The 27,882-nt window shown below is 33.9% G+C and overlaps 2 protein-coding genes across 6 annotated transcripts; both read right to left on the bottom strand.

Annotated features, from left to right (window-relative positions):
• Positions 1-560: 560 nt before the first annotated feature.
• On the bottom strand, positions 561-8,100 carry LOC11417913 (TMV resistance protein N). The gene is given in 4 exon segments (XM_024780385.2): positions 561-860; positions 862-1,336; positions 7,313-7,379; positions 7,539-8,100. Coding segments are annotated over 4 exon segments (1,404 nt in total).
• Positions 6,236-27,882, bottom strand: LOC11422757 (disease resistance protein RPS6). 5 transcript variants are annotated; one of them, XM_024782610.2, is made up of 11 exons: positions 27,199-27,881; positions 25,968-27,024; positions 25,205-25,659; positions 23,835-24,939; positions 23,288-23,563; positions 22,058-22,846; positions 20,762-21,541; positions 20,405-20,547; positions 19,432-19,709; positions 18,771-18,999; positions 6,236-6,576 (listed from the first exon to the last, which is right to left on the bottom strand). In XM_024782610.2, the coding sequence occupies exons 1-9, from the start codon at positions 27,705-27,707 to the stop codon at positions 19,616-19,618; spliced, it is 5,208 nt and encodes a 1,735-aa protein (XP_024638378.1). In that variant the 5' UTR covers positions 27,708-27,881; the 3' UTR covers positions 6,236-6,576; positions 18,771-18,999; positions 19,432-19,615. The 5 variants fall into 5 exon arrangements, with proteins under 5 accessions (XP_024638378.1, XP_013454974.1, XP_024638380.1 ...); XM_013599520.3 differs by lacking the exon at positions 6,236-6,576 and having other exon boundaries at positions 17,469-18,999; XM_024782612.2 differs by lacking the exons at positions 6,236-6,576; positions 18,771-18,999 and adding an exon at positions 19,099-19,273.

The raw sequence follows: 27,882 nt of genomic DNA, 5'->3' as shown, positions 1-27,882 counted from the left end.
TGTGATTGGATTATGATTATTGATGAAACTTATTGAATTGTTTTTCTTATCTCCATGCTTAATGCTTTTATTGATTGATCACCTTTAAATTGATTTACGGTTTATTTTGTGAAACGGAAGTTGAATTTATAAACGCTTTGAGATAAGAAATTCTTGCCTTTGTAATCTAGGAATAGATGCAAACCCTTGAAACCACTTGAGAATTCTTGTTCATTCATGCTTAATTCTAATCTTAAATTCACTAAGGAATTAGGAGTTGTTTTAGAATTAATGGTTTTGTCACTAAGGAATTAGGGCAAGAATAAATTAGAGAATTCGGTAATAATTCGATAAGTTGATTCAATAGTTATATTTGAGTTACTAACTTAAGATAGTCATCTAGCGAACCTCATCCTCAACAATTTTCTTATTATAAAGTTGAAACAAATTTTCTTCTGTTTAATTTACATTATTGCTATCAAACAAATCTCGTACCTTTTTGTTCAATTAAGTAACAAGTATCATTCGACAGTATAACGCGATTCTTGAGTTCGACACTCGGTCTTAACGTTTAAAATTTACTACTTGAACGATTTCGTACACTTGCGAAAATCGCTATCATTCTGCCACTCTGTTATTTCACAGTCAGACAAATAGCACCCCAGAACTTCAAGTGCTAGTGGCGGCAATCTCCCAGAGTAAACAATCACATCTTCTGAATGTGCAGCAAAATCTTCTACTGGAATTGGTAGCTTGAACGCATGCCAACTGAAAAGCTCTAGAGATTCACTTTCATCCATTTCTTGTATTGCATACACTCGATCAACTCTACACGATCTAAGAAGATGCATATCTCTTGTGGTGATGATTACTCTACTCCCTTGGACCAAACCATTCATAGCTTCCACACAAAGCCTTTAGCTGATCCAATTCATTCACATCATCAAGCACAAGAAGTACCTTGCTCTGGGCAAGTCTTTCCTTCAGTATATTTTTCCTTGATTCTATGTCACGTATCTTGAATGTCGTTGTTTTGTAGACATCACAAAGTACCTGTTGCTGTAGAGAAACTAGATTAATACATGTCTCCCAAAATTCCCTTATAATCAGAAGGAAGCTCCTTCCCTCAAATTTGCTCCCAATTTGATTGTAAATGGCTTTGGCAATGTTTGTCTTGCCCATACCCCCCATTCCCCATATCCCTAGAAGTAAAACATCTTCTGAATTCTGGATGTTAAGTAGCTTAGTGGAAGCTTCCACACAAGATTCTACACCCACCGGATGTTCAGTAACGAATAACTCTGTCTTATCTAGGAAACGGGTGACACGTTCAACAATATTCTTGATATCAGCACTTCTAAAAGAAAAAATGCATTGAAATAGGAATATAAGAGAAGCACAAACTTTAGGTAAGTAGTAATATGTTGCCATTTATTCGTAGCTATTAATTAATCCAAGAATCAATTTAGAGTAATATATGAGTCACTAGTTAGTCTACAAACTCACATGCATGTTCTGATATAGGTAGTTGTGAAATAATAGAGGAATAACATTAAGCCTAAAAATTTTCCACCACTATATAAACAATCCGACCAGATGTGAACTTACACCCTCTCCACCAAATCTCTCCCCATCTTTCTCTTCAACATGGCATTGTTTCAACACTGACCACCATGGCACAAACCTCGGTATTCTTCAAAATAGATTTTCATGTTGTAATTTTTGTATATTTCAAAAGTTTTACAATATTTAGTTAACAGAAAATTATTATTATTTTAATTGTGATTAATAATGATATTTGACTTGGTCTAATTCTTTTAGCCACATCTTTTTGACTTGATTAAGTCTAAGCATTTATACTCCCATTTGAAACGGTAATTTAGTCACATGACCTTTTATTTTGCAACCGAAACAAAATTAAGAAGGAGTTCATGCCTAGTTCATGTGTTAATTACTTCCTAATTATAAGGAAACTACCAAGCTTGCACACAAGAAGAAGAAAACTCACGGTCCTTTTGTTTTGTACAGTAGGAAAAATCATACTTGAAAAATATATAGATGAACCTGCACATAGTATATTTACATATACTCTCTCACTTCCTATTTTCTCTACACATTCTTATTTTCTCTCATCCAAGATATTGAATTCATGGGTTACATCTCCTGATATCTGAGATATATTTGAGCTGTTCTGTCACCTCCGGTTATGATTCATAACGGGGAAGAACTGTTGTATCCTGGGAGGATATGCGAGGCGGATAAAATCCTCAAGGACGGTGACTATGTCACGCCTCAGGTTTATGTAATGGTTTATTTCTTGGTAGGTTATCACTTTCATGGTTTCGTGTTTGTTTAATTCGAATTTGCCGACATCAAATCACCACAGATAAGTTTATTGTTCTCTCTTTTAGCTATATTTTATTGATGCTTCTATTTATATATGATGATTATGATTTTTGGATAATTCTTACGACTAATTATACAACAATCTTGAGGATTTTATCTCGAATGGAATTTGTTTGTGCCCTAATTCTCAGATACAACTTCGCGGTTGTTTTGATCAAAGTACACAAACTAAATTAGATGGCTTTAGAGTACCAATTACGATGTCAAAGGAATTGCAGGAACGCAACTATAGTTAATGTCTTGAAGTGGCATGATCAATTTGAGGCTAAATATTATTAGTAGCTATTTTGAGCCAAGGAAAAGTCCAGGTTACTATTTTCATCATTTAAGCTCCGGTTTATATTATATTATCGTACAATTACTTTTGGTTGTTGTTTATCTTCACATGCTGGTTGGAGTCATCAAATATAGAATATTAATTACATGATTCTTGTGATATTGGCTTATTTGAATTGAGCTAGACGAATATAAGGGAATTTGAGAAATTAGTAGCATCTTAAAGAACTTTAAAATGGTAGATTAATTCATCTTATCATTATTTGAAAGAAATATTGTGGTCTTTATTCTCACTTTGTAGACTAACTTATCATTGTTGTTTGTGCTTGCAATATGTGTAAATCGGTTGTCAATGTATGATTTTTGTTACTTGGTGAGTAAATTTTTATTGTGAAATTTAGAACTAATTAAGGTGATTAGTCTCTTGCTTATGGAGGAGATATAAAACTCAATTCTAATTAGCTGTGTATATATATATATATATATATATATATATATATATATATATATATTGCTTTGAGTTTTAAAGTATGTATATCAAAGCCTCTATGTTGATGCGCTAAATTGTTTGTGCAAAATATGTGCATGAATCATTTGTATGTGTGCATTGTTATATTTCGTGAGTTTAAGTAATTTATATCTATCAAACTTGTATTTTTGGGCAGTAGATAAAATTGGTTATGTAATTTGAACACTTTAGAAAGTTCTGCAATTTAAGATTCAGAATTTCAAAAACTGCTATTGTCTATGCTTTGTGGCCAAAGTGTTTATAAATCTATCTCTTTTAATATAATACGATACTTGTTAGTTCTCTATAAAATTGATTTTGATTGGAGAAATTTATCAAGCATAATTTGTGATGATTAGATTTTTCAAAAGGATGTTATTTTGGTTCAAGAGTTATGATCATTATCAACAATGAGATTTTGCTCAATCCCACTGTATGACCGTTTCAATTATGCCTTTATAAAAGATAATTTTCGGTATTTTCATTTAACAATCCTTCCAAAAGAAACGTTGCAGATGTGCTGAGTCAAATGAAATTCTTAACATTTCTATTTATTAGCTAATTTGAGCCCTTATTATTGGTTGACTCATCAGTTACAGTTTGTCTATAAAACCATTCTTGTAGAATGGTAGGGAACGTTAATTGGCTTGCCTTGATCAGTATCAAAATCAAAAAGCAACTCTCCCTTTTAATTGTCAATTATTAGTAGCTCAACGATAATTTGATTTTCCTGAGAACTTCAATTGATGGTGTGTCATATTTCAAAAATTTATTCAACTTAAGAATTCATTGTTTATTTTCTAGAATATGAGTTTGTTACTTCAGTATTCTAGCACTGCAAAACGTGTCTTATATGCACATGTTTTCATATTAGTGGTTTGTTGTACCACCTTTTATATCATACAGTGTTATTCTTTGAGGTTTTGATCTAACAGATTTGGAATTGGAACATAAGACCTTAATTTAAATTGAGATGTATGGACTGATTATGGTTATGTCTGTTTGTGATTCTGATAAATACATTATGTTATGATTTTAATGCTATTTGATTAAAGAAAATTGTGTTGGCATTGTCACTTGAAAGACCTGAAAATCATTCAACTTAATAGAAATCCACTTATCTTTCTCAATGTGGGGGTGTTGTCACTTGAAAATTGTTCAAGTAGACCTGTTTGATAAATTCACACATGAATTTAATTTCCCCTTTTTAAAATGTTGTCGCTTAGTATTTAACTAAGTATACCTGATAAAGTATATCGTTGGATTGACAACATATACAATATTGTTTAGAGTGAATGAGTCATTGTATATACACAATGATTATGAATCCAATGAAAATAAAATCTATATGTAGATTTATCTCATTGATGAACAAGTTGTCGCTTGGTAGCCAACCAAGTAGACGTGTATAAATTTATTGTGTAATCCGAGTTTATTTTTATAAACTTGATGAAATAAGAGGTAATTGATTGTGAATTTAGAGACGTCTTAGTCAATGATTGTGAATTTTGCGGATCCGTATATAAAACCCCTTGGGAAGAAAGTTAGGAAAATGAGACTTTGCCACTAGAAAACGACAAGTAACGGGAACCCAACCTTTGTGATTGGAGATCCCATGAAGAAGGTTCAATGGGTAAAAACAAGTTACTTGCTAGTTCTGTTAGCACTAAAATATTATTGTCTCTTTCCTATGGCGTATGAAAATAGATATGAGAAGTGCTAAATAAATATAAAATTGATGGGTAAGCTTCGAAAGCTTTTAATGATTACCATAAGCCCTTATGGGTGGTGTATGGTAGTAGCATACGCTAGATGGAATCACCTATATGAGTGTCAAGTGGGGCCGCTTGTATGAGACCGTGGCAGGTCTCTAGAGCACTCATGAATACCAGGCACGCGCAAGGCCTATTAGCGGACAACCGCGTAACAGCAAGAATTGTGGGGGTGTAATGTGACTGTGAGACCTCTAGCATACACCAAGTGTCTTGGGTTCCATAGCTTGCTAAACCAATTCACTGTGTGTTAAGCCTCATTAGTCTAGGACGGATTCCATAGCTTGCTACACCGTTCCGATGCATTACATCTACGACGTTTACCCAGAAAAACTCTTTTTAACTTTTTATTTTAACTTTTGAAATATTTGGGGGATTGTTGTAATTTTTGTATATTTCAAAAGTTTTATAATATTTAGTTAACAGAAAATTATTATTATTTTAATTGTGATTAATAATGATATTTGACTTGGTCTAATTCTTTTAGCCACATCTTTTTGACTTGATTGAGTCTAAGCATTTATACTCCCATTTGAAACGGTAATTTAGTCACATGACCTTTTATTTTGCAACCGAAACAAAATTAAGAAGGAGTTCATGCCTAGTTTTTGTCTACCAACATTTTCTTCTATTTTTACTTTGACCATGTGTTAATTACTTCCTAATTATAAGGAAATTACCAAGCTTGCACACAAGAAGAAGACAACTCACGGTCCTTTGTTTTGTACAGTAGGAAAAATCATACTTGGAAAATATATAGATGAACCTGCACATAGTATATTTACATATATTCTCTCACTTCCTATTTTCTCTACACATACTTATTTTCTCTCATCCAATATATTGAATTCATGGGTTACATCTCCTGATATCTGAGATATATTTGAGCTGTTCTGTCACCTCCGGTTATGATTCATAACGGGGAAGAACTGTTGTATCCTGGGAGGATATGCGCTTATGAGGCGGATAAAATCCTCAAGAACAGTGACTATGTCACGCCTCAGGTTTATGTAATGGTTTATTTCTTGGTAGGTTATCACTTTCATAGTTTCGTGTTTGTTTAATTCGAATTTGCCGACATCAAATCACCACATATAAGTTTATTGTTCTCTCTTTTAGCTATATTTTATTGATGCTTCTATTTATATTTGATGATTATGATTTTTGGATAATTCTTATGACTAATTATACAACATTTCATTGCTATCAAATTTTAGATTTTGTAATAAAAAAAGTAAATGGTAATTTTAAGAGAAAGTATTTTTTAAAATGGACACAGATACTATTACACCACCAAAGCTTAGGAAGGTTAAAGTATCACAAACAATACAGAAAATATAAAAAATAAATAATATAACCTGGAATCTATGAGTAAGTGGAGATATAAAAAATAAATAAAATACCCACTCTTCTCCACTTACGCTCATATATTCCAGAAAATAAATAAAATATCCACCAGGTTTGTGCCATTTCCTGAGCGTAAGTGGAGATTGAGATCTGATCACCTCGTTGAATCTCATCATCATCTCTGAAAGTATAAATACCCGCATTTTGAAGAGAAGAATAGAGGTGTGACATGAACTTTGCACGACTTTCTTCCCCTCTGAAACTCAAGAACACATTGTACATCTTCGACTGAAACATCAAAGGAAAAAGAGCTTAGATATATGGTTGTTAAACTTCTTGATGCAAAATATACATAATCAACTATGAAGTTAGTTACCCACAATTTATTTTGTTACCAATTTCCAATCACATTCATACTAATTAACTTCTGAGGGTTCTTGTGATGGTTATGAAATTAAATGTAACAAACTGATTCATTAATGTTCACTTTGCTTCCTTTGCAGTCATATATTTTGTGTTAAAGAGTGCCACATCAGTTGAGAGATTTTCTGAATAAAGATGGTATCAGAGTATCTCCAAAATCCATTGGGACACCTTTTATCAGGATTCCGCTATCAGGCCGCCCACCATTTATATCACATTGGTTGGGAGATGGTCTGAACAAGTGTTTTCAAGTGGGGGCAATCCTTACCTCACAAACCGGTTTTGTGGGATTGTTTTAGGCCCAACCACGATTTCTAAGATGGTATTAGAACCTCTACAAGATCTGTTGGGCCACCTGCTATAAGGATTCTTCTATCGGGTCACCCACCATTTATATCCATGCACCAAGCCCAATAGTGCTAGGCGTGAGGGTGTGTGTTAAAGAGTCCCGCATTGGTTGGGAGATGGCCTGAAGAAGTGTTTATAATTGGAGACAATCCTTCCTCCTCAAGATCTCAGGTTCGATTCTCTCTGGTGCCCATTTGAGGGGGTTAGTTTAGCTTCTTCAAAAAAAAAAAAAAATATTGGTGACAATCCTCACCTCACAAGCCTAGTAGTGCTAGCGTGAGGGGGTCTGTCAAAGAGCCCCATATTGCTTGGGAGATACCCTGAATAAGTGTTTATAATTGGGGGCAATCCTCACCTCACAAACAGGTTTTGTGGGGTTGTGTTAGATCAAACCACAATTTTTTAAGATTTTGGAACCAAAAAATCATACATGGATGATACATAAAGCAGAAGTAGTCTCAAAATCATATATATACTACCACTCATCTGATCAGTCTTCTTACTTGATTGCCTTGTAACGATATCTCTTGCCATGGCTTGTTGCATAACATGCATTTGAAGCTTGTTATTCTCATCAATGGTTACAAAGCTCTTGTCTTCAAGGAGACTTATTTGAAGAGTTGTGCATTGCATTGACATGTTTAATGTTTGTAGTACATCATTTTGGTTCATCCCGATAAGGAAACATGCTATATCGAGGAATATTTGTTTCTCTTCATCACTCAAATATCGAAAACTTTTTTCTAGGGCTTCTACTAGTTGTCCAGATGGAATGGAAAATCTTTCGAGGCTCCTCAACACACCTTTCCACTTAAGTACTTCACTTCCATGCAAATACAACCCAAGGAGTTCAAGAGCAAGAGGCAATCCCCCACAATAAGCAACTACCTGTCTAGAAAGTTCAGCAAAACCTTCTGGCAAACATGCTTGGTTGAATGCAGCCCAATTAAAAAGCTCATATGATTCACTTTCTTCCAATTCTTTCACTCTATATACATGGTCAACTCCATGCTCCTTGAGAAGATGTCTATCTGTGGTCATGATGAATATTTTGCTGCCTTCACCAAACCATTCATGACTTCCACACAAAGCCTGTAGCTGCTCCAATCTATAAACATTGTCAAGTAGAAGAAGTACCCTTTTATGTTGAAGCCTGTCTTTTAAAATAACGCTTCCTGATTTAACTGTAGGTATCTTTATTTCAGTTGCTCCTTCAATACAACAAAGTGGTTGCTCTTGTAAAGAAATCTGACCATTATTTCGTTTCCAAACTTCCTCATTTATATACTCAATAACTCTTATATGTCATCCGATGTAATACTTCCATGGGGAAAGAATTTTTCTCTACCCTTGTTATCTGTTAAATCCAACACAGTGCAGCAAAAGAGCAATCGCTCCCTATTCTCACATCACAAGCTTATATCCCCACATTTCCCTCCTTATACAACCCTCAAAGTTTTTCTTAGTTCTTGGTGTCTTATGTCTGCTAACTACTTGGTAGTTCTCAAAGGCGGGGTTGAACAGATTGTCGGTGAGGCGAAAACAGGAGAACTTTGTGGCGACATTGGTGTACTTTGCTATGAGCTGCAACCTTTTACAGTTAGAACCAAACAGTTAAGTCAACTGCTGAAGCTGAACCGTACCACCTTGAATATTGTTCAAGCTAATGTTGGCGACGGAACCATAATCATGAATAATCTTCTTCAGCATTTGAAAGAACTCAACGATCCAATTATGGAGGGAGTTTTGGTAGAGACGGAGAACATGTTAGCTCGCGGTAGGATGGCCTCACCAGTAAGTCTATGCTTTGCAGCAGAAAGAGGAGATGTCTGTGAACAACTACTGCTACAAAAGTGGGGCAAAATATTCTTCACTGGAAGTCCACGTGTGGCAAGCATAGTCATGTCTTCTGCTGCAAGATATTTAACTCCTGTTACTCTAGAGCTAGGTGGAAAATGCCCTGCTATATTTGATTATCTTTCCAATCCTTCATATTTTAAGATGGCAGTGAAAAGAATAGTAGGAGCAAAGTGGGGAGTATGTACTGGACAAGCATGTATAGCAATCGATTATTTGCTTGTAAAGGAGAAGAAGCACTCGTCTGAATTGTTAGAGTTATTGAAGAAGTTCATGAGAAAATTTTGTTGTAAATTTTGAGTGTATTTCAAAAGTTTCAAATATTTTGTGTCCCATATTTTTTAATTGAGAAATATAGAAAAATATTTTAAATAGAAAACTATTATCATATTATAATTAATTATAAGGTTTGACTTGGTTTTAAGACATGTTTTTAATTCCAAAGTTTTGTAACCGTTTTTGCTTTGATATCTCATGAATGTGGAAATAACGGTGTTTAGTCAAACCTTAATTCTCTCAACCTATAACATATGTGTGCCTATTAATACACGTTTTTTTACTGGACAAAAGTAGTAGAAGTTTTACAAACCTAATATCGAAAACTCTCCTTATTTTTGTTAGTGAGCAGTAGCACATAAAAAATGAAATCCCCTCTTCGATGCTTCAAGTTATACATGAATAGATTTTCTTGAGTCTGACATATAATTCAGGGTTACATCCTCCTGAAAGAATTTCTTCTTGATAGTTCTGAATCCTTGGTTTCAATCCAAGAAGAGCCTGTTGAATCCTGGGGGATTTGCGCTTGTGAGGCGGATAAATCCTTAAGGACAGTGCGATCAGCACAGTGCAATCAGCATGCCTCAGGTTATATAGCGGTTTACTATTGTGTAGGTTTTATAGAATTGTCAGTGGAGGATAATGATGGAACTGTATCGATGGCCAAATCATAGACTAATATATAGCACATATAAGTTTACTTGATATCTCTCTTGTTTATTCTCTTTAATACTTAATTATTTCTTGTTTTTATATGTTGATTATTATTTGGATATAATTCTATGTAAATATTTTACAACAATCTTAAGGATTTATCCGATGGAATTATTGGTGCCCTAATTCCAGATCAATCAACATGATTTGTACAAAGAAGAACAAATGTAAGATATCTAAATTCCGCAACATATTCATGTTATAGGAGCCAAAGCGGTTATAACAACAAAGAGTTACTTGATGAAGATATGCTATAATAGCGTGGATTATTGTTGGTCTCTTGGAGAATGAGGTTAGACTTAATTGGTTCCTAAAATTGATGTGAATTTTTTATTTTTTTTAATAGAAATTATTGATTAAGGTGGCTTGGTGACATATTTATAATAGAGTCATACATGTTTATTGAAAAAGCATTATGGTTGTGAATTCATAACTTCATTTTATTGTTCACTGTTGAGATAATATTTGGATTCTAATTTCAATTATAATTTGGCTTCAAAATTCAACTATGAGAATAAATGTTTTATACCTCCTACAACTATGATTCTTTTATGGCCTTGGAGATTATCTCTTTTTAATTGGTTTGAGCATGAAAATGAGTTTTTATTTGATAAATGAATATCATGAATTTCAAATTCTGTTTTGTTCTTAGGGATTCCTGTAATTTATACATGAGACCTAAACTTAGTTTGAGATATATGGAGTGATTATGGTTAAGTATGTTTGTGAATTTCTTTCTAGTGAATTTAGTTTTTCCATAAGAAAAAAAAATGACTGTATGGTTTTCAAAATTGTGCTCCGGCTTTCATTTAGACCACTACCTTTGTTATTGAGTTCAATTTTTATAATGACTTTATTTTGATCCTGGCTGTTTGAGCTTGCATGATATTCTTAGTCATGTTGAAAATTCATGACTTGCTTAATTGGAAATAAAGTCTTATTTTGAGAATGATCACCTTTTTTCATTTCGAAGACTGAAGCAAAATATAGATATGCTGATTTATCCTTGTTGAAATTGCTATAAAGTATTATATGTCGGATATATATTGGTTGTGTACATGTCTATATTGTGTGCAAGTAATTTTCCTTTGAAAATATTTCATGTGATGTTTGCCTAATAGAATGGATCCATTAAGCATGAGTAGGTGAGAAGTGATATAAATTCTAATCAGAATGTGTACAGGTTTGATATGCTTGTTAACTGAATATTTTTATGACCCTATATATAAAATATAAAACTTGAATTTTGTGGGTATAAATTAAATTGATGTCCACTTTATTTTTTTTGTGAAATATATTTCATTGTGGGGCATACATTATTCATATTGTAAGAATTTGTGTTGTGATTATATTGTCTATTGATATTCTTTTGGCAGTTTAATATTATTTACTCACAATACTTAACAGAGTTAAATGTGTAGAGTTCAAATATGTTTGTCAAAACTGAAATTTTTGAGATATAAATTAAATTGATATGCTCACTTTAATTTTGTTTGAATATCTTTTGTTGTGGGGAATATAATACGCACTTTGAGAATCTTGTGTTTGTATATTAATACATAGTTTGAGTATGTTTATTTTATTGTGAAATATTATTTAATTATATTATTGATAACAAAATTGAGAAACTCATGAAGTTACAAGCATTAGTGAAACAAGTGTAATTAAGATGTTGTCGTTTAGAAATAATATAAGTAGACCTGAATATATTATTGCTGCACTTGTTAAATTCATGAGTTATATATTGAGAGACCTTAAAGTATTGGTGTAATATTGTGGATTATCCATTGTATTAAAATAATACATTGATGTTTGATTTATCTATGTGTGGATTTATTTTCTCCATTGTGAGAGTAATGTCACTTGAAAATTATTCAAGTAGACCTGAGTAATAAATCCACATATAGAATTATATTTTTTCAATGTGGGGATTGTCGCTTAGAATTTATCTAAGTAGACTTGATGACGTATATCAAAGAAGTCAGTTTAACAATATGTGAAATATTATTTAGAGTTGATGTACCATTGCATTGAAATGCAATGATGTTAAATGAAATTAAATTCCAATGAGAATGAATCAAAATGAAGAATTATTTTAAGGGATGTCGCTTGAAGTCATTCAAGCAGACATGTATAAATACAATTATTGAGATCAAGTTTATTGTTATAGACTTTGATAAATATATGAGGTTGATTGACTTAGAGACGTCTTAGTCAATCTTATATGATGAAAGAAAATTTTCTTCATCATTTGTGTATAAAGTAGCTACTAAACAAAACCCCTTGGGATGAAATAAATTTGTGTACATCGAGGGGATTGAAACTTAAGCTACGTGAAATTAATAAGTGATGGAAAACCAACCTTTGTGATTGGAGATCCCATGAATAAGGTTCATATGGGTAAGAACAAGTCACTTATTAGTTCTGCTAGCACCAAAAATTAGTTAATTAATTTTTGTTTTCGTCCCTTTCCTATGATGTGTGTGAGAAGTGTTAGATACTGCATTACTGAGAGGATAAGTCTATCAAGCTTTTAATGAATTTCATATCCCTTATGGGTGGTGTATGATTTGCATCATGCACTTGATGAAATCACCTATGTGAGTGTCAAGTGGGGCCGCTTGTATGAGATCTCGGCGAAATCTCTGGAGCACTCATGAAAATTTCCAGGCACGCGCATGGCCTATTCGCGCACCACAGCGCCAACGACAAGAAATGTGGGGGTGTGATGCGAGTGTTATACCGCTAACATACGTTAAGTGATTTTAGTTCATATAGCTTGCTACACCAACTTCACTGTGTGTTAAGTATTATCATTCTAGGACTGGTTCATATAACTTGTTACACCAGTTTAATGCATCATATCCAGGATGTTAACCCAGGAAGTCTTTTTTTTTTCTAATTTCTTTCAAAAGTTTCAAATATTGTGTCCCATATTTTTTTAATTGAGAAATATAGAAAAATATTTTAAATAGAAAACTATTATCATATTATAATTAATTATAAGGTTTGACTTGGTTTTAAGACATGTTTTTAATTCCAAAGTTTTGTAACCGTTTTTGCTTTGATATCTCATGAATGTGGAAATAACGGTGTTTAGTCAAACCTTAATTCTCTCAACCTATAACATATGTGTGCCTATTAATACACGTTTTTTTACTGGACAAAAGTAGTAGAAGATTTACAAACCTAATATCGAAAACTCTCCTTATTTTTGTTAGTGAGCAGTAGCACATAAAAAATGAAATCCCCTCTTCGATGCTTCAAGTTATACATGAATAGATTTTCATGAGTCTGACATATAATTCAGGGTTACATCCTCCTGAAAGAATTTCTTCTTGATAGTTATGAATCCTTGGTTTCAATCCAAGAAGAGCCTGTTGAATTATGGGGAATTTGCGCTTGTGTTTGGATAAATCCTTAAGGACAGTACGATCAGCATACCTCGGGTTATATAGCGGTTTACTATTGTGTAGGTTTTATAGAATTGTCAATGGAGGATAATGATGGAACTGTATCGATGACCAAATCATAGACTAATATATAGCGCAGATAAGTTTACTTGATATCTCTCTTATTTATTTTCTTTAATACTTAATTATTTCTTGTTTTTATATGTTGATTATTATTTGGATATAATTCTATGTAAATATTTTACAACAAATTTTATGGTGACAACATGATGAAGTCAACGACACTTTCAAGAATAATAAAAATCACCACTTTGAGAGATTGTGCAATCTTCTTAAAGACCTTCTATTTGCTGCTTCAATAGTTCCTGGTGGTTCAATTGATGAAAAAAAGCTGTTTATTGAGCCTACAATATTGTTACATCCACCACTAGATGCTGAAATCATGACAGAAGAAATATTTGGTCCACTACTTCCGGTGATCACTCTGACTAAAATTCAGGAAACTATTCAGCATCCTACTACATTTCTTCAACGGAATGTTATATTTTTCAAACCAAACAATCTTGGCATTTCACTCAATGGGATCCAGGTGGATGTTCTTTGGAGGAGTCAATATTCATGGGAAGCTCTTTATCAAGATGAGAATTTGGGTCGAGTTCTTCAGAGGTAGAGGAGACTGATGTAGGAGGGTTTCTTAGTAATTTTACAGTATTTATTATTTAGCCAAATCTTAGTAATTTTCTAGAACTTTCTATTATTATTTTGTTTTATTTTATTTCGGCCCATGAATTTGTTATTTCTTTCACTATATAAGCAGAACTTATGTAGCCTAAGAGGCAACTTTTTGATTCACTAAAACTATTCGAGATTTTCTCTCAATTCTGGTGGATTCCGGAAACCCTTATTTTGATAGGTTTGTCGCTTGCAACCCTATTTTCACAAGTTTGTCGCTTGCAAACTTGTTCTTTTCTATCTAGATTTAGCGCTTGCTAACCTACACTTCCGTACTGCGTCAGGTTTGTTTTGTTTACCTTCTCTTGACAAAAACACCTCTCATCAATCTATGTATGCAACTCTTTTTATGTCGCACCCTGTAACTATGAGATATGCTAGTTTGATAAGTGACAAGCTCTCTTCAAGCCAAATCTTGGTTCCGGCTTCCAAACCCTCCATTCTTCTGCATCTCTTTAGAGTGTGCAAATTCATTCCAAATTTTGGGAGAATAAAGTAAAAAAGGTGATGGAGGATACTTTCAGCTATGACAAGAGACTTGTGGAAGTGGAAAATGATGAAGCATCATATCAGACTCTTTATCTCGACTGACAATAACTCCACTTGATGTACAAAATATCAAAACATAAAATAATTAAAAGCCTCTCAATAAAAAATATGTCTAGCAAAATAATAAAAATAATAGTGTTGGTCGATGGTGATATCCTAAAAAAAAATCAAAGCGTGGTTTGCATTGTACTACCTTCGTTGAAATGATTTAAATATTATAAAATTTTAAATTGTTTATCTACTTATAATTAAAATAAGGGTTAATAGATGTTTACCCCCTGCCATTTGAGGGTATTTTGGTTTACCCCCTAACTAAAAAATACTTGGAGATTCCCCTTTGTAAAATGAAGATTCTTTGATTTTCAACCCGGATGTCATCTGACTGGATTAATGAGCTGATGTGGCACGCTGACTGTGTAGTGATGGATGAAATGACACTGACACATCATTATTTTTTATTTTTTATTTTTAAAATAATGTTAAAAAAAGTGAAATACCTAAAACACCCTTAATGATAAATTAAAAAAAAAAAAAAATCTCATTTCTTTTTTATCTTCTCTCCCACCTTCTCTCTTTATGTTCTTTTTTTTTTCTTTCTTATTCATTATGTTCTCTTCATCATTCTCTTCTCTTCTCTCCCATCTTCTCTGTTTTTGTTCTTCTTTTTCTTCTTCTTCTTGAACTTCCTTTCATTAACAACAACATCAAATCTAAATGGGGAAGGAATGTTGTCAACATCAAATTAAATCATAACCCTCCTTTCATTAACAACACAAATCTAAAATTTCATTAAAAAAATTCAAACACAACAACACAACCGATCCATGTCGAATTTTTGTGCTTTCCTGGGGTTTTTTTTCCTTCTTCTTTGTTCATCCTTTTCTATTTTTTGGTTTGTGATTTGTAGAACAAAAGGATTAAGAACCCATATTGTAAGAAGAAGATGAATGTTTGTGTTTGAGAAGAAGTGGAATGTTTGTGTTTGAGATTTGGAGAAGAAAATGGGTTGTTTGTATGTTGTTGTTGTTGATTGAATCCGATTCAAACCCATTCAAATCCGAATCCGGTGGTGGTTTGTGGTGTTGGCGGTGGTGGTGGCGGTAATTGTCGTGGCTTAGTGGGGAGGAGGAAGAAGAAGGCGAAGGAAAGAGAAGTGAGAAGAGGGAATGAAGTTTCTTGAAGAAAAAAAATTGAGTGTTTTTGTTGAATAAAGTAGAAGAGTGAAGAGAAGAAGAAGGGAGAAAAGATAAGAGAAGATGGTTCTGGAAAAGAGAAGGGAGAGGTGGAGAAGAAGAGTTTTTTTTTAATGTTTTTAATTCATTAAATTAAGTTTTTAATAAAGAAATTTAAATGGAATTAAAAAAAATTGGAAAAGAAATAAAAAAAAAAAAACCAAGTCAATGTGCCACCTCATTGATCAATGCACAGTCAACACGCCACCTAAGCTAATTTGTCCAGTCACATGTCATCAGGGTTCAAAACCAAAGAATCTCCTAATGACAAGGGGGAATCTACAAGTTTTTTTTTGTTAGGGGTAAAGCAAAACACCCACAAATGGCAGGGGAGTAAAAGCCTATTAACCTTTAAAATAATAGTGTTGGTCGACGATGTTCGACATCTAAGTAATGCAATGATCGCGTGTGGTGGTCGATGGTGATTATTAGGGCCAGCCCAAGGTATAGGTCGAGGGTGCGGTGGCCTATGGCCATACTTTACAAAAGGGGGTGTATATAGTAATACTAGGTTTAAATAGGTATAAATAGCAATATGTGCAAAACAGGCCCCAACATTTACTAGAATTCAGCCCATTAGAAAATTCACTATTTTTTTACAAACAAACAACATATCATTTTTACACACGCAACCTAGCATTTTCATTTTCACCCGAACAATTCATTAGGTAAATCGCAAAATTTAGAAGCAACGCGTAAAATGTAAAATATCTATTCCTTCTCAGAGATCAAATTTGTTTTTTATTTTGAGAATGTTTTTTGGTGTTTCAAATTGAAGCTAAGATTTCTTAATATAATATGATTTTAATCATTAAAGTTTCTTGTTTGAGACATCAAATTTAATCTTTGTGTGATTTTTGGTAGGTAACATATCATTTTTTATTGACAAATGATAAAAAGTTTTCATGTTACTTGAATGATAATGAAGTTCCTTAAGAAATTGTAGACGTAACAAAGCAATTGAATTATCAAATTAGATAATAAAACTTATATGAAACTTGGTATGTCTATATCGTTTTACTTAGCTTTGTTGTGTTTGGTTCGGCCAACCAATATTTTTTTTTGTTATTCTTTTTTATTAATAATACCACCTCCGTCCCCTTTTTATAAGACCCCTTTGGTATTTCCAAGTACATTAATTATTTCTTTATCAATATGTCCTTATTTATTTTGCATCTTTTTCTTCAATCAACAATAAATATTATGTTGAAAACATAAATTAACTCTCTCTCTTAAGATAAAATTGTAAAAACAATATTAATTATATACAAATTTAATACTACAACCAACTTTCTTAATCTCCGTAATTTTTGCAAAAGGCTCCTATAATTAGGGACGAAGGTAGTATATAGGATGCGATGCATTTGACACGGTATTTTGAAGTGTCAATATATTTGGGATTTTAAAACATGTGTATTATTAGGACCATCATGATTAATGCATATCTCATTAACTAATTATCAAAAAATAAAAATTATGATTATTATATAAGAGGACCCTTTTCTCAAACTTGGTCTAATACCCATTGTTGTGAATTCCGGACTCAAATTTCACATCAATAAACAAACTATGATGTGTGGAGCAAGTATCAATGACATCCAACAACCAAAATTAGACACAAGCAACAACAAGTGCATAGCAAAACCACAATCCAACAAAAGGATAAACAAGATAAAGAGAGTAAAGAAAAGATAACAACACCAAGAAATGTTCACCCAATTCGGTCCAACTTGACCTACTCTGGATGAGAGATTGATCTCTCCAATCCACTATCAATGAGTTCTTACAAAGAGATACAAATGAGTTACAAGAAATTAGCTTCAACAAGTTCACAAAGAACAACCTTAATTTCTACCCATTTTTTCAATCTCACAAGTGAACAAGACACTCATGATTTTCACTCTCCCAAGGTGTTTACAATTGTTTCCCAACTCTAGAATCTAACCCCAAAAAGAGAAACAACCTTTAGCCTTTGATTTTACTAATGATCTTCTCTTTTGGTTTCACAAGACTCACCCAAGTTGCTCAGAAATGACTCTCCACTCATGTGTTTCCCAACCCCATGAATCTTCTCCAAAAGGCACCAACCCTTTCCCCAAGAGCCCCCTCTTTTGGTTCTCCAAGATTCACATCTTAAAGTTTTGAACCTCACCCAAAGACCCTCAACCTTTAGTATCTAAAACCCTAAAAGTTCCCTCCTTTGGTTTCCATGAGATTTACCAAGCTTACCCAACAAATGGGTCAAAGAATGCATATATTGTGTTCAGAACCGGACAAAATCGTGTCACGATTTCCCAAATCGTGACACGTTTGGTGCGTACGACCCAATGTACGACCAACCTTATCCTGAAAACTTGCCCAGCAAACCGAAAATCGTGTCACATTTCCCCAAAATCGTGTCACGATTGGACACCCTGCAAAACATGCTCACGGCATTGCAAAATCGTGACACGCCTATGAAATCGTGTCACGATTTCTCTGTTTTCTAAAACACAAATTGAAGGCACTTTGCAACACCCATAAAATATTAAGAACGGACCTGGTGGTTATAAGTGGTTGTAGCAGTGGTCAACACATGTGTGTGGTGGTGGTGGGTAAATTGGTCCGCACATGATCAGACAATACAAGATATTATTACACCATTTGATGGCAAACTAAAGTAAGGAAAACTGGAAGCCGGATTAAGGAAATACCTCCACCAAAACCATGACTTCTAAAATTGTTCAATAACATTGATTCCTTCCCTTAATGACCATATATGTTGGTTAATAATGTTACAGTTTGACATCATAGGTTATTGATGTGGATTTTAATGTTGTCCCCTTGAGACTTACAGGAAACTATTATCGCTGATCCACCATATGTTGCCTTTGCAGGAAGGCCAGATCCTGGAGTTTGGGAATATGCATGAGTTATTAATTTATGTTAAAATGCATACCTTTCTGGACAAGATGAGATCTGAGATGAAATTGCTGGTGTTCGGTAGATGCAGCAAGCATGACACATTATCCAACAGGATCAACATCTCCTCACATGGTAGGTGGAAACTTTTGGTACATCTCTAGGTCACCTCTTAGCAAAAGAGACTGCCATATTCTGTATGTAATCGTGATCTAAGGACCTCTCGTTTTCTGTCTACGGATCAAGGTCTTTAGAGAACCAAGGTCCTGCAACAGTAGAAGCTTTGTTACGGTAACTGTAAATTTTTAATGTAACATAAAACTAAAATTTATCATAACTGAACTGCAACATGGTCCTGAAACAAACTTAAGACAGACATATCCTTATGACACTCGAAAACAATGCAACATTATGTGCAATGACGTGATCGCAGATAGGACAACCTCCTCCTCTTGATATTCTAAACTTCAGGCATGAGTACAGAGTACTTGGTTCAGCTGAGGCACGTTGTCTGTGTGTGTTAAGTTGTCGATCATTAGCCTTTAAAATCACAAACTAACATTAAAAGATGAAGACCAAAAGTTTCAACAATGTATGTACAAATTAAACTTGTATGAAATACAATAGTTTTTTCAAAGTTTTAAAAACTTCAGAAAATTTGATCACTCATGTATCTTTTACAGTATTAGGTGATCTACCTTAATCCAGCCTACAGTAGCTCTTCCAGTACGGAATCAAACTCTCAATGAAAGCCCAATTGCTATAACTTGATCCCAAAAGGCTTGTCCTTTAGGTGGGAGAGTATCGTGACTTAAATACCACATTGAGCTGTTATCATAACAGTGCCGTGCAAAGAGAAAACCTCTGCATTAACTGCCTTAACTATGTGACTGGATGACATTGGGCTTTGCTGCCCTTCTTGTAAGTAGCAAGCCTTTGTGCACAATCCACCAGCCATTTACACCTTCGTGTATATCTACATTCCATCAAAGTATATAGCTGTCAGTACATACATAGCTAGTAACAATATTCCAACTTCTAATACCATAACAGCATACATATATTCACCTAAAATAAACTTTATAGCATAGATGTTATCTACTCGTCTTATAAACATAATAGAGGATCGATTATGATAAATAAATACACAAAAGCATAGTTGAGAAACATTTAATGAAAACTTTTATTTTGACAAAAACATTATAATTGTTTTATATTTTTCTTTTTATAATATTATGAGTTGATCCTATTCCTAATTTCCTGCAAAATTTCAATTCTCAAATTAAGTTTGAGTTTTCACAAGCTACATTCCCATAAACTTCCTTCATTCCTTGGCCTAATTGGCTATATAATTTCACTGATAAAAATATTAGGACCTAATTCTCTTACATATAATTCCTTTATCTAAATATAATTCCATTAACATATTCTAAAATTTAGTCTTTTCGCGGATCAAAAATAGAAAGAAGGGTTCGAAAGCCCAGTTTTTGTATATAGAGGGCCCCATAATTGAAGTGCACGTCTTTGAAGAACAAGGAAGGGAAGGGATTATCTTCAATCTTTCTTGTTTGGAAAAATATCTACCTCATATAAAATCTTTCACCTCAACAATAACTATGGATTCTTAATAATCAACACCAATGTTATAAGAAACACTAGACACGTTCTTACCTTGTAAAAAGGTTTGGACTTCTCTTCTTAAAATGGCGATAAGTGATCCAAACCAGAATGCCAACCAAACTAGACCAGAAAGGCTGCGAGATCAAAACAGCACGAACAAGTGAAGGAAGCTTGGTGAAGATTCTAAGATATCTCTAATAAACACAACAAAAAAAGAGCAACTCAGGAAACAAAAAATATATATTATGTATATTTAATTCAAATGGATAACACTTAAATCCTGTTATAGCAGTTGGAACAATTCAGTTTGTCGAACAGCATAAGTTGTTAAATTCTGCTTGCAACAAAATGTAAATTAAAATTTTATTCACAGAAAAAACGAAAAAATATATTTCTATTATCACTTACATTTTTATCCCCACCGGAAACAACATTCTTATCTGCTATACAAGAACCATTAGCATCATATTCCACCGCATCCCCGTTTTTATTATCACTCACATTGTCATCTTCCGCATAAAAGGTCACATTCTTATCTGCTGGCACAACACCGCCACCAGACACAGCGTAATTCTTATTTGCTGCCATGGAATGATCATCACCAGGAACAACAGCATTCTTATCCACTGCATGCCAGTGCTTATCTTCACTTATATTTTTATCTTGAATTGGACCGATAGCATTGTAATCTTCTGGCACATCAATATTATCACCACTAGAGACAGAGACATTCTTATCGTCATAAACAGAAACAATAACATCATCCTCTTCAACTACATAACAGTGTTCCATTTCTTTGTCAAGTGGTTCATCATATAAGAGCGATACTTCTGTATGCTGTACAACGAATCCCTCCTCAAAAACAACCATAACCTCTACTTTGTTACTAGGCTCTAGATTTGATGTTATGCTCTGCCAATCCTCATCCTCGAAGGAGGTTAGTGTGTCTCTTTTATAGGCCTGAATGGTTGCCTTTGTGTAATTTATGATCAACACACCTTGGCATCCTTCTGAAGCTATGCTTTCTGGGGAAGAGTAATAGACGACGAACAACATCATACTCTTCAGGTTACGCCCCTTCATTGTTGGGAGATCAAACATTATGCAACAGCCTTTGCAACGGAAGGTTTGCCAATCAGAATTGTTGTCACAGGGGAGCACAAATGAATCCCAGGATGCCTCTGCAGTCTATACAGTGAGCAAATGTTTAAATGGCTAATATTCAAATAGTTAGTTAGAAGATCAAAAGAAAAACAAGTTCATTATATTTATGTTACTCTTTTTAACATCCCTGCTCAAAGTTGATTTAAAAGTAAAGTTGACGCATGGACACCGAAGAGAAATGGTATACTTTTTTTCTTAAAAATTTCTTAGCTCGTAATTTAATTTTTAACTTAAATTATGTATGAATTAACCAATAAAGTACATAACTAACCAAGGAGTTAATCACACTTATTTGACAAATTACTGATGTAAAATATACAGATTTTAGTTCCTACATGGACTGAAAGACCCTTTTATGCTAAAACAAATCAAATAGTAACTAAAATTGAATAAAACTTATGCAGGGGTTTGAAAACACTAAAAATTAAATTGGTGCCTAATTAAAATTAAAGATGACAAATTTGTTACAAAAAATAGTTTTAGGAACCAAAGTTCCAGTTTACTTTTAAAATAATAGATATGAGGAAGAGATATTCAAACCTGAAAATTTTCATCTTCGGTAATATTAGAGACTTGGCATTTCGTTCCCATTTGAATTAAGAGAGATTTCAAATAATTATTTGACCCTGAAATGCGAACTTGACCATCAATTATAGAAGTAGCATACATATCAGAGGTTTCTGATGTAGTTGCACTTGGATTTGCTTCATATTTATGACAAATTGTGGCTTTTAATGCATCCAAAATTCTGGCTACATCTTCAGTTAGTTGTAGTTTTGAGCCACACTCTACAAAAATATTTCGAAGCTTTAGAAGGTTCTTGAAAGTACCAAGAGATGATTTTGACGTAGATGTTTGAACTAGGGATGTTACATTAGTTGATGGTGACATCCAAGACCGAACGAGAAAAGGAAATACATCTCGTGAAAATCCTTCAAAGCCACATAGAGAAATATATCCAATGTTTCTTAATCTTACTATTGAAAACGGCACTTTTGTTATAGCAGTCTTATCCGCAATCAAGGTTTTCAATGATTCCATCTGTTCCAAGTCCTCCTCCAATTTGTCAATCTTGGAACATCCAGAAAGAATCAAAGTTTCTAGAGATTTTAATTTATATATGCTTCTAGGAAGTTTCTGAAGACTTGTGCAGTCTGTCAAATTTATTAGAAGAAGTTTATGCAGAGATCCAATGCTACGGGAGACCGCAGTTAATCTTGGACAGTCTTTGAGTACTAGCTTTTCAAGATTAGGCATGAATGAAAAGTCTGGGGTTTCAATCAAATCCCAAGAATGACTCAGATTAAGAATTTTTAGATTCTCTAGCAACTGCAAGAAAATAAAACCACGAGAGAAGCTTAGAAAAAACGAATAGATTGGAATTTGGAAGCATGACTATTTTCAACAAAATCATGACATTAGTGTTCTTGTTTAAGGGAAGCATTGATTGAGGGTCCGTTTACGAAAATAAATATCTAATAACTGATGGAGGTAGTACAGCTTTTGGGCATTCTTATCACCAATTTGTCAAATTATAAGAGCATTACCTAAAACTTCACTACAAATAATCCCTCCGGTTTTAAATATAAGCAAATCTCAAAATGTATTTAGCCCAAATACATTTTAAGTTTTGCTTATATTTAAAACCGAATTATTATTAAAGAGCGAGATGAAGCGATAAATTTAATGTAAATCAAATATATCGTTTCTGGGAATTATGATTCGTGAAAGAAAAAAAAAAAAGACCAAAATATTAAACACAATTTGTACCTGGCTCTTCTTCCATATTTGTTTTAGACTACTATATTTTAATTCGATGGAAACAAGACTTCCTTGCTGAAATTCTGCAGGAGTGTAAGTTGATGGAAATCCGTGCCAGTACAGCCACCTAAGTTCTCCTGAAAGGTATTTAAAATCTCCATTAAGCTGAACCCCGGAAAGTTGAAGCAATCTGAGTTTATTCATCTTCTTGAATGCTTTGGTATTAAGAGAAACTGTATTCTTCCTTGGAAACTCCAATGCCAGTCCCTTGACAGCTTCTGTTCCCTGAGATGAAAAAGTGCGGAACAGAAAATGAATAGCTTATATAGCTGGTACCTAATTTTTTTTCTTTGTAATTCAGTCTATAATTTTGACATTTGAAACCCATATAATTCGCAAAAACTAAAACAATTATGAACAAACATAAGTATCCTATGTCATCTGATAATTAAGAATCCAAATGAATGCTTATAATTGATCCATAAGTGTTTATTTTTCTTCCTTTACTGTTGTATTTTTTACCAACATATAAACCACACAAGAAGTTGGTAATTACCTTATGCTTTGATATAATATCAAATACTTCCTCACGCCGCCACAACCTACTCCGCGTCTCGGGATCAAATGGTGATTCCTCATAAACTATTTGTCGTCCCATGTCTCTTAACAAATCATGCATTCTAAGCTTGTTCCTATTGTCAACAGTTACAAGGCTTCTCTCTACAAGGACTTTAATTCCAATATCAGCAAAAAATCCACTCCCATTTAATATTTGTATTGCATCATTTCGGTCCATTCCAATAAAGAAACAAGCAATATCAAGGAATATTTGTTTCTCTGTTACATCTTTTAAACCATCAAAGCTGACTTTCAGTTTCTTCTGTACTTGATCATGGGGAATACATTTGAGTTTCTCCAACATTTTCTGCCATTCTGATATTTCACAGTCAGACAAATAGGAACCAAGGACTTGAAGTGCTAGAGGCAATCTCCCAGAATAAGCAATCACATCTGTTGAATGTGTAGCAAAATCTTTTGTAGGACTTGGTTGATTGAATGCATGCCAACTGAAAAGCTCAAGAGATTCACTATCTCCCATTTCTTCTATAGTATACACTTCATCAACTCGACACGATCTAAGAAGATGCATATCTCTCGTTGTGATGATAATTCTACTCCCCGGACCAAACCATTCACGGCTTCCACACAAAGCCTTTAATTGGTCCAATTCATTCACATCATCAAGCACAATAAGTACCCTATTCTGGGAAAGTCTTTCTTTCAATGTATTTTTCCCTGATTCTATGTCACGTATCTTGAATGTCGTAGTTTTGTAAACATCACAAAGAAGTTGTTGTTGTAGAGAAACTAGATTAATATTTGTCTCCCAAAATTCTCTTATATTCAGAAGGAAGCTCCTCCCCTCAAATTTGTTCCCAATTTGATTATAAATGGCTTTGGCAATGGTAGTTTTTCCAGTTCCCCCCATTCCCCAGATCCCAAGAAGTGAAACATCTTCTGAATATTGGATGTTTAGTAGCTTAGTTGCAGCTTCCACACGAGGTTGTACACCCACTGGATGTTCGGCAACAAATAACTCTGTCCTATCTAGCAAATGGGTGATATGTTCAACAATATTCTTGATATCTGCACTTTCATTCCTATAAAATATATGAATCAATGATAAGGTGCACAATTGTATGTATAAGCATTCTCCAATACATATTTCTACCAAAAGAAGAGGGATAATTATATGCCAGTATACGTGCATAATTTTATATGATAAAAATCTGTTGCAATGGGAGTATAAGTGAAGCACAAGCTTTGAAAATGGACATAGAGATGTTATTACACCAAAAACCAAGGCTTAAGAATTTTAAAGCACCACAAACAATTTTCCAAGAGAAAATAAAAAAAGAAAATGACCTGGAATCTTTGAGTACAAAGCCTGCTATGCCGCCAATATCAATGAGGTCTCTTTTCCAATTACTCTTTGTGGATTCATCCACTGAGATTGTTGAGATAAGATCTTCAAAAGATTTTCCAAACTGACCTTCCTGATGACGTACTTCTGAGGGATCTACCTCATAAAACACTGGCAAAACCACCAGACCCCTAGTTCTACCAATTTCCATTATCTTCACCAACTCTAGCATACACCATCTGGAATTAGCATAATTTGTAGACAAAATAATGATGGAAATTCTAGATTGTCCGATTGCTCGCAACAGTGAGACTGAGATTTGATCTCCTCGCTGAATCTGATCATCATCTCTGAAAGTATGAATCCCTGCATTTTGCAGAGATGAAAAGATATGTGACATGAACTTTGCACGGCTGTCTTCCCCTCTAAAACTCAAGAACACATCGTACAGCTTCGGCTGAAACACCAAATAATAAAAAGAAAGAAAATGAAAAGAATCAGCTTAGATATATGGTGCTAAAACTCTTGAAGCCACTGATACATCATTAACTAAGAGGTTACCCATAATAACTAACTTTTGATGTTGTCACAGTGCTTAGGAAATAAAATGTTTAACAATTTGATTTCATCACACACACACACACAATATATATATCCCTATATATATATATATATATATATATATATATATATATATATATATATATATATATATAGAGAGAGAGAGAGAGAGAGAGAGAGACGGGCGCACACACAGACACTCACCTGATCAGTCTTCTTAATGATATCTCTTGCCATGGCTTGTAGAAGACCATGCATTTCAAGCTTGTTATTCTCATCAATGGTTACAAGGCTCTTGTCTTCAAGGAGACTTATTAGAAGAGCTGAGCACTGTGTTGACCTATTTAAGGTATGGAGTACATCATTTTGGTCCATCCTATTAAAGAAACATGCTATATCAAGAAATATGTGTTTCTCTTCACCACTCAAATCAGCAAAACTTGTTTCTAGAACTTGTAGTATTTCTTGATCTGGAAAGGAAAATGTTTCAAGACTCCTCAACACACGTTTCCACTCAAGTACTTCTTTTCCATGCAAAAAACCCCCAAGTGCTTTAAGAGCAAGAGGCAATCCCCTAGAATAAGCAACTAATTGTCTTGAAAGTTCACCAAAACCTTCTCGAGAAGTTGTTGCTTGGTTGAATGCAGCCCAATTAAAAAGTTCAATTGATTCACTTTCATCCAATTCTTTCACTTTATATATATGGTCAACTCTGTGCTCCTTGAGTAGATGCCTATCTCTGGTAGTGATGATTATTTTGCTACCTGGACCAAACCAATCCCGATTTCCACACAAAGACTTTAACTGCTCCAGCTTATCAACATTGTCAAGTACAAGAAGTACCCTTTTATTATGAAGTTTTTCTTTTAAAATATTTTTTCCTGATTCAATTGTACCTATCTTTATTTCAGTTGGTATGCCCCTATAAGAAAGAAGTTTCTCTTGTAAAGAAACTGGACCATCAAAAGAAACTAGGCCTCCATCTCTTTTCCAAACTTCCCTGACGTCGTCAAGCAAGTACTTGTGCTCAAAATAAGGACCAATCTGATTATAAATGGCTTCGGCAATGGTTGATTTACCGATCCCTGCCATCCCCCATATCCCTATTAGGAGAGGACTTCTTGATTGTTTCAACAGGTGAATCACATCTTGCACACCAGATTTTACACTTGCTGTATAGAAAGCACCAAAAAGGTCTCTCTTCTTGTTTACCGTACGAGTAACACTTTCCACAACATCCACAACATACTCCCTTCCATAACTGCATAATATATGTATACGAACATGATATGATTAGTTGTAAAACAATAATTGTCCATCATGTGCATAGGTGAAAATAAAGGAGGAAATAATCATATGAAAGGTGTATATTAAAAAGGCCATAAAGATGGAGTAATATAATCGCAAATCCAGCAAGTTTCAACTTTAAAATCACCTGTCCGCGAAATCAATTACTCCTGAATATGTGGTAGCTTTCGTGACGGCTGCCACCCAACTCATAAACTTATCTTTCTCTTCGGAGGTTGTTTCCTTTATCCAGATTCTATCCACAAAATCATGAAAAGTCTCTTCAACTGTTCCAAATGAGGAATAGTGATTGAGACCATCATAGAGTACTGGAAGAACAATAAGACCACTTGTGGTTAGGCAACACTCGGTTATCTTCTCAAATTCTTGAAGACACGATCTTGAATTAACATAATTTCTTGAAAATACTATTACAGCAACTTTGCAATCTTCTATAACATTCAAAATTGAGGTTGGTATTCCTCGATCACCGCTTCCAAGCTTCTCATCATCCCAGAAAACATGAAACCGAGATTTTCTATTAAGAGCTGTATAGATACCGGTAGCAAAAGAGGCTGCGTCTTGGTGACAGAAACTCAAGTACACATTGTACCTCTCACTCTTTGAATTAGCAGAAGAGGGAATAAAGGAAGACATGGATGGTATAGATGAAAATTAGGTGAAATTATGAGTGAATTTGAAATTGTATAAGAAGAAATCAACTTAAAGGTAATGATGAAACAAAACTCTATAGCAAGTCCTGCTTAATGTGAGTTCTATTACAAGTCAAGATCGTCTCAATATGAACACCAAAGAGGAAGATAAGTTAATG

The sequence above is a fragment of the Medicago truncatula genome, chromosome 4 (genome assembly GCF_003473485.1).
Source record: "Medicago truncatula cultivar Jemalong A17 chromosome 4, MtrunA17r5.0-ANR, whole genome shotgun sequence".
Classification (NCBI taxonomy): domain Eukaryota; kingdom Viridiplantae; phylum Streptophyta; class Magnoliopsida; order Fabales; family Fabaceae; genus Medicago; species Medicago truncatula.
The sequence above is the reverse complement of the archived record's forward strand: the minus strand, read 5'-3'. Positions and strand labels throughout refer to the sequence as shown.